This window comes from Homarus americanus, unplaced genomic scaffold (assembly GCF_018991925.1).
Source record: "Homarus americanus isolate GMGI-L3 unplaced genomic scaffold, GMGI_Hamer_2.0 scaffold10135, whole genome shotgun sequence".
In the NCBI taxonomy this organism is placed as follows: Eukaryota; Metazoa; Arthropoda; class Malacostraca; order Decapoda; family Nephropidae; genus Homarus; species Homarus americanus.
The window spans coordinates 153075-165814 of NW_024756215.1; the positions used below are offsets into that span (position 1 = coordinate 153075).

The window sequence follows — 12740 nt, forward strand, 5'->3', positions numbered from 1 at the left end:
AATTGCTTCAGCCTTGTCTGCATTGTCCTCAGATGTCTTCTCATGCTTCGTTTCATAACATCTCTTTACACTTGAAGTCCGACAAACAACATTCTCGCAACACAGAGCACACACAGCTTGACCATTCTTTAGAGTAAATCCAAAGTCTTTTGTCCAAGAGGGTTGAAACGATCGAACATCTAATTTGGCTTTCTTGGCAGCTGCCATTGTGGCTACTTAATTATGAGTAACTTCTGTCACCGCAGCTGAAAGTACACTGACCGTGCCTGACGGTCTGAATAACCAGTTACCAACTAGAAATAAAAATTCCTGCTAATAGAAAATCCAGTAGATTGAATACTACTGTAATAGAAAGATTATAGTGTAATTTTAATAGAAGTGATGTAAATACATATTCAAAATAATAAAGCATATAATTATACTCCAATTTCTTAGATATAGAAAATATCCGAGAAAAAGAACACAAGGCGAGCTACCTATTTTGTGTAGCCAAAATGGCAACACTGGATCTGACGCGACACAGGCTATAGCTGAGTGGATACAGGACGAGTGGGTTCTAGCTTGAGCTCATGTCACTTGCAACCACACATCTTGGCTCTTCCTTTTCCTGATCCAGTGGTGCATGTGTTGCAACGACTGGGGAGGGAGAGTTGCAATGGTCTGCCAATAGCCCAGTTTGTTGGGTTTCGCCTTAGTAGCCTGTCCATCATGCATTGCCTTTGTCTGCCGGTGTAATCGTTGGGTTCCCACGGTGGTCACCTCTTCCGCCTATACCGCCGTCGGGGTCTTGTTGGAGCTCTGTAAGCATGTCTGCCTGATGCGGGGCTCCATCGCAGATTTTTCAGTCAGGGTTTACTCCCGTAGCCTTATACCTACCAAGGTTAATCCGCAAGGCAGCAGGGAATGGTTGGTAGGCGCCAGGACGTGTCCACATGCCAGTGGGCCTATGTCCCGTCCCTCTGGGGCCCACTGCTACTCCGAGATCCCCTGCTGGTCTAGCCTGGGCCCACGAGGCACTCAGTTACCGTGTGTTGCCACGAGGAGGCACAGCAGGAGTCTTGATGGTGAAGAGGCTGTGTACTGGCAGGGGAAGACTTACGCAAGTTGCTTCCCTGTTCGCCACGACGGCTAGCCAGAGGTGGTAGCTGAAAGCGAGAGGGAGCAAGCAGTGCTTACACCTTCACACTAACATAATGCTGCCACACTAGATGCATTTCACCACCCTGTGCGCAAACACACCCAACCGCACATGCATGCACGCATGCACACACACACACACACAAAATAATAATAATACAGTAATGGGAAAATCCTCTCACAAATAATCAGAAACAAGACAACAAAATGTATTGAAATGTAGAAAAAAAGCGAGTCTACCCTCAGGTCAACTCCATGCTTTGTTATTAACCCTCTTAGCCTCGCGACGCTAACGTGGCATCCAATGGGCTATATTTTCAAATAACTCAAAACTATTCAGTTAAACTGACTGAACTTTGGATGCCATTTGACAGATGTCGTTTTCTTTGTGTGGGCCTCTTTTCACATTCCCCGAGAAGGTCTTGCTCACCGTGTAAAGTGGCGTGTGGTGTCTCTCTGGCCATTAGAAGGAGAGGACGGTGCACCGCTCGGCCCTTTAATTATTCCATGAGTTTTTGTATTATATTATTTTTCCCTATACCACGATATTCTCCAGGCTTTGTTCTTTATTTTGGTATATAGTACATATCAATGAACACCATAATACAAGGAAAATGTGAATGGAAATCTTGATGTTACTTAACATTTTCCTACTTTTTCAAGCTAAACTCGAAAAAAGTGGCTTAAATTTCAAGAATTTTCAATTTGTTATGGTTTCATACAATTTTTCAGACAATTTTATGCTAGAAGAGATCCCATTACAATTAATAAAACAATTCCATGGCTGTGAAATGAGCCCTGAAAAAACTAATATTTTTCCAAGATTTTTTGGCAAAAACCTCCGAGGCTCAACGTAAGTTTTCATGCACGTTTGTGTCTCAGGCTCCGAGGTTGCGAGGGTTAAAGTTGGGTTGGCTGGGTTGCCATATGGCAATTTTTTCCTCGTAAAAATTACTGTCTCTAGAACAAATGGCATCTGAGCTCCAGTTGGGTCGATATGTAGATCAAACCTACAGAATTTCTTTTGTAGCCATCTAGCCAACCCAACATGAAGGTGTGTGCATGTAACCGAGTAAAAATAAATTAGGAAGTTACGTATATCTACCTGAAAATCTGAGTTGAAAAACAGCCATAACACTTCACAGCTTGGCCCAGTAGCCTGGTGGTTACAAAGATGAGCTAACCTAGCTACAACGCCATGATTAATCACTATGAAACATTATTCTATTAAAATCACTAATAATAACAGTAAATCCAGTGTAATACGGCAGGGAGCGAGGAGAGTTACAATTGCAAACAATGAGCTAACTAGCAGTCACTCACTCCCCTTCTCCGCTCCCGTTGCCAGGCATACGTATGGGAGACATCCATGACCTTTTCTCTCTTCACTTGTTTGGGCACCTTCCTGTGGCTGGATGAAGGTGATTGAGGGCATTTGGAAGCCATTACAAGCACAAGGAGGACAGTTGTTAAGAGAACAGAGTAGCACACGCTCAAAACGGACACGTGTTTGACCTCGACTTTATTCCACAGATGTTAAAATCCTAAGCAAAAAAAAGAGGCATACGAAAATCCTGAGGGTGTTAAGTCTAGGCTTAAAATTACAGTGGGTTTGGTATTCTTAGGTAACTTGAGTCAGAAATCCCCCCTCCTCTGGAATTTTCCACCTTGCAATATAGATAATACAGAACCCACAATAAGTCTGGGTCAGAGGAAGTTTACTGTATAAAGTTTACTCCTTGAACAGGGATTCTATGTTAATACAGACTCCTCTTGACATGCAATTCGGGATGTTTCACTGCAGTTTCAATACTATGGTGAAGCATCAGAACGTAAAATTCAACCATGATTTCCAAAAGAAAATTTCTTACTGTATATTATGTTAAACACCAAGTCTCTGACACTGAAACATATTAGTAAATAATAATTGAAGTGTATTCTAATAATCTATTTGTTGTTCTAATACTGAAGTAAAGGTGTGTGTAAACAACAATGAAATAATTGACTGCAGCCTCACTTAAATAACATGAAGGTCTTTTTAAAGTATATAAATTGTAAATACCTAAGTGATAACTCACCTGAAGAACATTTATAGAGAAATTGATGCCTAGTTCAATATTCTTTGCCTTAAGGAAATCGTTGAATTTGTGGTTTAGATCAGAGCTGACAGACATGTCAGTGAACATACGATGGAGTTTACTGGTGTATTCATACCCACACGCTTGCTGTTATGGGAAGAAAAAATATACATATGAATAAAATCTTGGGAAAAACATATTAGGACACAGAAAAAGTCATAATCCTTACATATAAAAGAAGTTCAAACACCATTTTTCCGGATGCTTGAGAGTTACTTTTATAAATATGCATCTCAAACTCAAGAACATCGTCAGAGTAAATGTTACAGGGGTATATAAAAGGAATAGAAGGTAGTAAGTAAATTATAAAAGGAATAAAAGGTAGTAAGTAAATTATAAAAGGAATAAAAGGTAGTAAGTAAATTATAAAAGGAATAAAAGGACAGTAACTGTACTATACTGTACAAGGAATAAAACAGCATGCTGGATGGATGAGGCGGTGATAGCGGTTACACCAGAACACTCATTCAAGTAAGTGGAACTGCAACTGCAGCACCCAGGGTGTTTGGCCAACATGAAAGCAGAGCCGTAGATAGAGAGAGTTCGGCCAACTGGACACCATGTTGTTATTCAGCGGGTGGGAAGTCTTCTCAGGCTCTCTCCCACACAGTTTATAAACATGTGTATCCAACTGTAAACATGTATGACAATTTTACTGAATAAACATCATCACCATCATTCACTACATTACGAGTGCAAACTTCTTCATCAGTTCATTAACAACATGGCGCCCGCATGTCACTGAGTTGACCAAACTCTCTCTATATGAACGGCTCTGCATGGAAGACACACACAGTGCTCTAGTGGCCAGAAATAGAACCACAGGCAAAGGGGCACCAAATTCAAAACAATTTTCTTGATTTTTTAAATGCGATTAGACATTACTTACTGGAAAATGACTGCCGGTTGCTTTGGAGTTCCAGATGATTATTTGCTGGATATATGAGGTTATACTGTACTGTAATAACTCCATCTATATAATGTAATGAGTGAGACATAGACCGAGAACATGCATTAGGCAGTAATTAGTTTCAGATGACACTGTTGACAATAAAGGTTCACCTTAAGCCTATTGATCATGGCTTCCTCCGAGTCCATAGACTGACTCTGCTGTTGAATGAGACGCTTTGCCAGCATCCGTGCGTAGAACTTTTGATATACATCCTTATCATCGATGTATTTGAATATGGTGATGCTATGGCCCAGCTTATCATCTACTTCACTTTCATTGAGGCCTTTGGTTGATTTCTTGAGGAGAGTATCACAATATCTGTAACAGCAATATAATAATTATTTCTTATTGAAGATTCAGTTACTGTAACACCTAAATATTCACAAGAGTATATACTGTACCTGAGTAACCTGTGAAAAAATGAATCTGCATATAACTTATCAATGTAACTCCTGAGGCAAAATGGGTGAGGTTCCAGGGAGGCCAGTTTGCAGAAATAATCATTATTATAACTCAAATACTGTACGCACTTAAATATTAGTTAGATATTGATAATATTAATCCAATACAGCATACAGGCATCCCCCGCATTATGGAACCCCGGGTTGCGGAATTTCGCTCTTACGGAATTTGTAAGTTATGACCAATAATTTCGCGATACGGCTCGTAAATTTGCCCTTACGGAAATTGGGGTAAATTTTAACAATTTAAAAAAAAAAATCACAATATAAAATTAAAAATTTTTGTTAAAAATATTAATTTCTTAGGTGTGGATTTCTTGGTGTTTGCTACCGCCAAGAGTGGCATCGCCACGAGGAGTCACTCCATTGTTTACATCCAGTGTGCGCGCATGTTTCGCACCCCAGCAGTTGGATTTAACTTTTACAAACATACAGCAAGTACAGTACTGTACAGTACAGTACGGTGCATTACCCTTATTCAAGATGACTGGAAAGAGGTCATCAAGTGGAAGTGACCGCAGTAGTGCAAAAAGAAGCCGCAAAGGCATTACATTGGATATTAAACTTGACGTTTTTAAGAAGGTATATCATAAATTATTTAATGTACTGTATTGTATGTGTTTATAAATGTTTACCGTATTACCCCGCCTAACGCGGTTTCACTTAACGCGTTTTTTCATATACGCGGTGCCTCGCCAGAGCTGAACTTTCACTTAACACGGATTTTTTCCACATATACGCGGTGAGCGTCCGGCTCCAGACGCTATTTTTAGATTTGCCCCACCCGCCACCCTGCCTGACTGCCTGTTTCAGCTCATAAAATTCATACAAATTACCCGGCCAGAATATAATTTACATTGCTGGAATTCTTATAATTTGGTGATCATTTTGAATATAAACATCATATATTTTGCATTAGACATACAAATTTTAGATAAAATTTTTTCTCTGAGTAAATATGTTATCTTTTGTGCAAAATATATGACATTTATATTCAAAATATTCCTGGTCTTACAAGGTATCCAGCAATGTCAATTATATCATCCTAACTTTAGTTTGAGGTATTATTTATTACAAAAAAGGTAAATATTCTGGTTTTCCCACACATCTCCTTGGGACGGTTGGTGGAGGGTGGGGGGGAGGGAGGGACCGACCGACCATCTGTTACCCTGTGAAGAATATTTTTTTTTTTTATTAACTGAAGATATTTGTTTTAGCTCATAAAATTCATACAAATTACCCGGTCAGAATATAATTTACATTGCTGGAATTCTTATAATTTGATGATCATTTTGAATATAAACATCATATATTTTGCATTAGACATACAAATTTTAGATAAAATGTTTTCTGAGTAAATATGTTATCTTTTGTGCAAAATATATGACATTTATATTCAAAATATTCCTGGTCTTACAAGGAATCCAGCAATGTCAATTATATTATCCTAACTTTAATCTGAGGTATTATTTAATACAAAATGTTAAAATTTATTTTTTTCACCCAACATCTCTTGAAGGGAGGATTGGTGGGGGGTGGGGGGGAGGGTTGGGACTGACCGCGCGGTTGGAAGAGGGGGGAGGCAAGGTGGGGTACTTTGATTGACAGATAGTGTCGTGAAGAATATTTTTTTTTTTATTAACTGAAGATATTTGTTTTAGCTCATAAAATTCATACAAATTACCCGGCCAGAATATAATTTACATTGCTGGAATTCTTATAATTTGGTGATCATTTTGAATATAAACATCATATATTTTGCATTAGACATACAAATTTTAGATAAAATGTTTTCTCTGAGTAACTATGTTATCTTTTGTGCAAAATATATGACATTTATATTCAAAATATTCCTGGTCTTACAAGGAATCCAGCAATGTCAATTGTATTATCCTAACTTTAGTTTGAGGTATTATTTATTAAAATTTAGTGGTTTTCCCCCAAAAATTTCTCAGAGAGGGAAGAGCCGGCAGTGTAGTGTGAGAAGAGGGGGAGGGAGTTGAGTCCATTATTTGAATGGACATTAACTTGGCGACTGTATTTCTCTATTTCTCTTAACTATTAATTGTGTGCATGTACCATCATAAAATTAAGATATTATTTTTACTACAACATAGTTATGTGTCTTCAAAAAGTGGAGTTTGGGGGTCGGGCCGGTTTCTATTGGAATTAATCCCATATGTTCTGTTGTTCACTTAACGCGGATTTCACTTAACGCGGGACCCTCTGGGTTCTATTGACCGCGTTAAGTGGGGTACAACTGTATTTTCATTCATAAAAGTGCTTGAATTACTTTTTAGTGGCCGAAAAAAAATCCTTAGGAACGCATATCCAGTTTTATAATGGAAGTCAATGGGAAAATAGGTTTAGCGTTACGAAATTTCGCGATACGGTCAATTTTCCAGGGACTCAACCCTTCCGTAACGCGGGGGATGCCTGTAGTCTCACAATTGACGAGTTGAAGGTTCTGGGTAAACAAGAAATACACTCTGCCACGTCCGTAGAGTGATACGGTATATATAATTTGAAATAAAAGTTTCAAGTCCTGCTATTATAGTAGTGATAAGTTTATTTCTCTAGAAACAGGGCCGCCATTTGCAATGACGTAACCACTTATCCTGCAGACGACGTACGGATGGAGATACGAGTCAATTGAGAAGTAATGACATTGTCTGGACTTTGTTTTGAGAATTCCTGATGCCAGGTAAACATGACAACATAGTGCTGTTATTGTTTTGATGATTCACTAATGAACCACTGGGATATATCATCAAGACAGGGAGACATTCGTTCTAAAGACAGTAATTTCCTTTACCTGTATAGAGTATATGTGTGTGTGTGTGTGTGTGTGTGTGTGTGTGTGTGTGTGTATGTGTGTGTGTGTGTGTATGTGTGTGTGTGTGTGTATGTGTGCATGCACACACACACACACACACACACATACAAATAAATAATAACAGGAAAACTCTTTCACAAATAATCAGAAACACATGTATATTAATAATGTTCAGTCTACCCTCAAGTCTGCTCCGTGCTTTATTAATAACAAAGCACGGAGTGGACTTGAGGGTATACTCAACATTTTTAATACACATTTGTTTCTGATTATTTGTGAAAGAGTTTTCCTGTTATTATTTATTTGTATGTGTTTTGTTTGTGTGTGTGTGTGTGTGTGTGTGTGTCTACACACACATATATACAATACAGGTAAAAGAAATAATTGTCCTAAGGGCAAACACATTAAGTGAATATACATTTCTTTGTACACTATTCAAAATTTAACCCCCACCGGTCAGCAAATGTTATTCGGGGCCATTTTGAAAACCTAACCCCCGCGAATTTGAAGGGTATACTGTACTTCATGGAATCCAATGACCGAGAAGCAAATGACTGAGAGGAGATACTTAAAACTTTTTTAATCATCTGGCCTTGTCCAACTGGATAGAGTAGACTGCAATTAATTTAACTGCCCTCTCTGAAGGGAAACAAAAGGGTGTTTAATGGTACTATTCTCACAGAACATTTGTAGACAATCTGTAGATTATAAAAAAATCTAAATAAACTAGAACTATTACACAGTATTAAGGATACATTCAAACACAATTCTGATCAGTACACACCACTTCGGATGTCTGTTAGGTATGATTCATATTCTAAGCATTACAAAATAATTTACCTTGCAAGGAGCTCTGGAGATCGACAGTTAACTTTTGTGGTTCCTCTGTGGTTAACAACACTCTCAAAGGCTTTGTCAAGGGCCCCAACAAACTGTTGGTCATTGTGAAACACATCAGTAATCATGGTACGGTATTTCTTGTGCACTTCAAGTAGGCTCTCCACAAACTGAGCAGGAATCTGTAAAAAAAAAAAAAAAAAGGACATAAATATCATGTTTAATGCCTTTGCCTTTAGCATTATTAGAAAATTAATACTTTTGTGAGTATTCAGTACAGTGGTCCCTCAGTTAACAAACACAATTCGTTCCAGAGGGTCGTTTGTTAACCAAAAATTTCGTTAACCGAAACCATTGTTTCAATGGGATATTGGGTAATTGGTTCCAGCTCACAGAAATGTATATACAAAGTAAAGCCAAAAATACATAAAGTCAGAAACACTCCTAAAATTCCCCTAAACCACCCTTAAATCACTATATATATCGTACATATACACTAGAACTCTTAAATCACGACTGTAATGTGATACAGGTGATTAATTTTATCTCTTGTGCAAAATATATGACGTTTTTATTCAAATTATTCGCTGTCTTGCAACGATTTCAGCAATGCAAATTATATTCTCCTAACTTTAGTCTGAGATATTATATAAGATAAACACTTGAAAGCCTAATGAAAGCACCAAACTTTTGTCTGGGAAGGCAGGGGGAGGGAGGGAGGGTAGGAGGAGGGGGGGCGGGAGTTGAGTTGTACTTTGACAGTTAGGGGGAAGGTCTGGTAAAGTATTTAATTTACTTATTTATGTTGCTCATAAAATTGTATATAAATAACCGGCCAGAACATAATTTACATTGCTGAATTCTTATAAGATAGTGATTAATTTGAATATAAACAAGCTATAATTTACATTAGACATACAAATTTTAGATCTAATTTAAGAATTTTATTAGAGAGAGCAAAAATTTTATCTTTTGTGCAAAATATATGACGTTTATATTCAAAATATTCGCTGTCTTGCAGGGATTCCAGCAATACAAATTATATTCTCCTAACTTTAGGCTGAGATATTATATATGATTAAAACTGTAAGCCTAGTGCTTTTCCCCAAACGTTTCTCAGGAAAGGTGGGATGGAGGGAGGGAGGGAGGCAGGGGTGACAGTGACATGTTTGACAGTTGGCGCCTGTGGTGTGAAGTATTTAATTGCTAATTTATGTCCTTTAGATTGAGTTTTTGTTTTTTGCTTATAAAATGTAATAGAAGTGACCAGGGTGAATTTAATTTACATTGCTGAATTCTTATAAGATAGTGATTAATTTGAATGTAAACATGCTATAGTTTACACGAGACAAAAATTTTAATAATCATTTAGTACATTATTTTGAGTACATGTACAGTACAGCTTTGCCCTTAAGACAGTGTAGCATGCCCAGAGAAACATCAGGCGCAAAATTTTAAACATGATGCACCAGATTGACTCGTGCAAAAGAGGAAAGATTCGCTTCAAATTAAAACATTGTCCTTAATTGTGGGTGTCGCTTTAAATCAATAATCTTAAACTGAATCGCTTTAAATCGACGTTCTACTGTACCGTATTATACAGCAGGGAGTATTAAGGAAAAAACTTTTGTGTGTATTTTCCTCCTGTAGCCATAGTTTTCTTAAAATAATATATACAGTACCAGTAAATGTGAGGAATAAATAAAATTAATACCAATAAATAAGTTTCAACAAAATTACTGTGTTGCCAAATCAGTAAATAAGAAGCCAAATGAAAGTTTAACACAGCCTCCGTTTGCATACATTCTCTGTTTCAACATAGTAACGTAGACCAGCCGGGATGCCGATTCTCTAGCAACACCCCCCCCCCTTCCCCATACTCTGTGACCCTCCTCCCCTCCCCCACTCAGCCGGCTAACTCGTGTGCAAAGAAATGTATATTCCCTTTACGTGTTTGTCCTTAAACAATTATTTTTTTTACCTTTTTTTCACAATATGTATTTAGGATGGTGTGTGCATGTTAATGAGTAAAAATAAATGAAGAAAGTTACGTATATCTACCCAAAAACATGAGTCGAAAAACAGCCATAACACCTCACAGCTTGGCTCAGTAGGCTGGTGGTTACAAAGATGAGCTAACCTAGCTACAATGCCATGATTAATCACTATCAAACATTATTCTATTAAAAAACACTAATAATAACAGTAAATCCAGTGTAATATGGCAGGGAGCGAGGAGAGTTACAACTGCAAAAACGAGCTAACTAGTGGTTACTCACTTGCCCCTGTTGCCAGGCATATGATCGAAATATGTATGGGAGAAATACATATCTTGTAGTCTAATTTGAAAACGGTGACGGTCCCAGTCATAAACAAATTATATAAACCATGCATTTACATATGATAACATAATAAGAAACATTGTAATGTAACATTACTAGAGTGAGTGAAATATTCCCACAAACAACAATTGATAACTCTTGGGAACCCGTGTCCCGCGCGCTGACGCCTTGGTCCCTTAAAATTTAGCTCAAAGTAGACATGTCATCTCAGGACCAATTTTATCCTACTTTTTTTTTTTATTAAATTTTTTATTATTTTTTGGCAAATAATTTTGTCCAGCTTAACCGATATCCACCTTAGCGGGGTCCGCCTTAACAAGGTTTTACTGTATAAAATTTTTTTGTATTTAGGAAGTAACATTAGCTGTGATGGGATGTGTAAGGAAGAAATTAACATAAGAATAAGACAAGCAAAAAAGGCATTTAATAATCTTAAAGACCAAATGAAAGGGGACATTAACTTTAATTTGAGAAGGCAGCTGCTGAAAGGCTCTATATGGAAAGGACTGATGTATGGGTCAGAAGCATGGACACTTTCAGCAGACACCAGAAAGAGGTTGAAGGCCTTTAATATGCGGTGTTATAGGTATATGCTAAGAATAAGCTCCACTGATAGGAAAACAAATGAACTAATAAGATTGGCAAAATCTTCAAGAGAAATACTTGAATGTACAGAAAATAAAAATAACAACTTTGGTCATATAATTAGGGATGAGAGGATAATAACAAAAATATTAATGGTCAAAGTTGAGGGTAGGAGGGCCAGGGGAAGGCAGAGACTGAGATGGATGAATTAAATAAAAATATGGGTCCCCAGAGAGATAAAACCTTGAAGGATTGGTAAAAATAGCCTGAGCATGTTTAGAGTACATATAGGACTGTGGTCGCCAACCCTCAGACATGAGGGTGGTACTCTGATTGATTGATAAAGGCAGAACTTATGATAATATAACATATTCAGCTGAGAAAATCATGAAGCTTTACTGCCATGCTTTCAGACAGCAAGAACAATGACTAAATGGTGGTAAGAACTATGATAGCTCATGGTTAACAGAGGCACATTAGAGAAACTCACACTCAAAGTTGGTGGAAATCTATTGTACTGGACCATGAATTATTTTATTTTCTGAAACATATTCTTCAATATTCTACAACACACCCTCAAAAATTCCTATGCTATATACAGGTATTATGTAGTTGGTATATTGTTTAATGAACTTGTCCCATCTAAGAGTGAAGCAAGCTTAATACAGAAAGGTAGATGAATATGTAATATGTTTAATACAGACTGATACTTACATTATCTCCCTTAAGGTTGGTTATGGCCTGAAGGCCTTGTTGTTTTATATGATCCTTGAGGTGGTGAACGAGTTGTGTCAGTCCACTGGGTACTGGTCGTAATAAAGTGTACATGTTGGAGAGGTCTCTGGTACGTTCAGAATTTACCATAGATCCAGTCTCGGCATGAACGGTGGACAGGTGGTCAGCTACCATCCGATCCTGGACCTCTTTCACTACCTTCTGATGTGAACTGAAACAAAAAAAATCTTCAAGTTACTTAAAATTATAAACAGGGAGTAAGAAGACCAAATATCATCAGCACTCTGATATACATCAAGATGTTGTTTTTGTCAAACATGGTCAGACTGGCATATGCCAAATAATGGGTTATAATGCACTATTTGACTGTACTGGGGAGGGTACTGCTTAATTTCATCAGGATAGGGGCAGACTCTTGAGTGTTCAATATTTTCACTTCCAAACCCCCATTAATGTGAGGTTCTGAACTGTATATACAGTACAGTATTATAATTAATATACCAAAGGAAATGTGGAGAACTACTCCTCAAATTCTACTCTCTAGCTAAGACCTTAGAGAGTGGCTCTTACTAATGAACAAGACATCTTGGGGAATCTAGGACAGAAGACTGCATCCCTGGTTCGCTGGCAAAAAAGTTGTAATCTTATGATCTATTCCTTAAAACTATGTGCAAAAGCTACGCAAGTGCTGTTTTAGAGGAGTATCTACTTAATAAG

At 37.6% G+C, this 12740-nt stretch overlaps 1 protein-coding gene across 2 annotated transcripts in view; it reads right to left on the bottom strand.

The window, feature by feature from the left end:
* Positions 1–12740, bottom strand: part of LOC121856737 (cullin-2-like) — a 93090-nt gene that overhangs the window by 55081 nt on the left and 25269 nt on the right. For both annotated transcript variants that reach the window (XM_042352421.1, XM_042352423.1), the window contains exons 7-10: positions 12003–12234; positions 8365–8543; positions 4338–4545; positions 3216–3362 (exon numbers count right to left, since the gene is read on the bottom strand). In XM_042352421.1, the coding sequence (XP_042208355.1) occupies positions 3216–3362; positions 4338–4545; positions 8365–8543; positions 12003–12234 (766 nt within the window). The remainder of the gene's footprint in view (positions 1–3215; positions 3363–4337; positions 4546–8364; positions 8544–12002; positions 12235–12740) is intronic.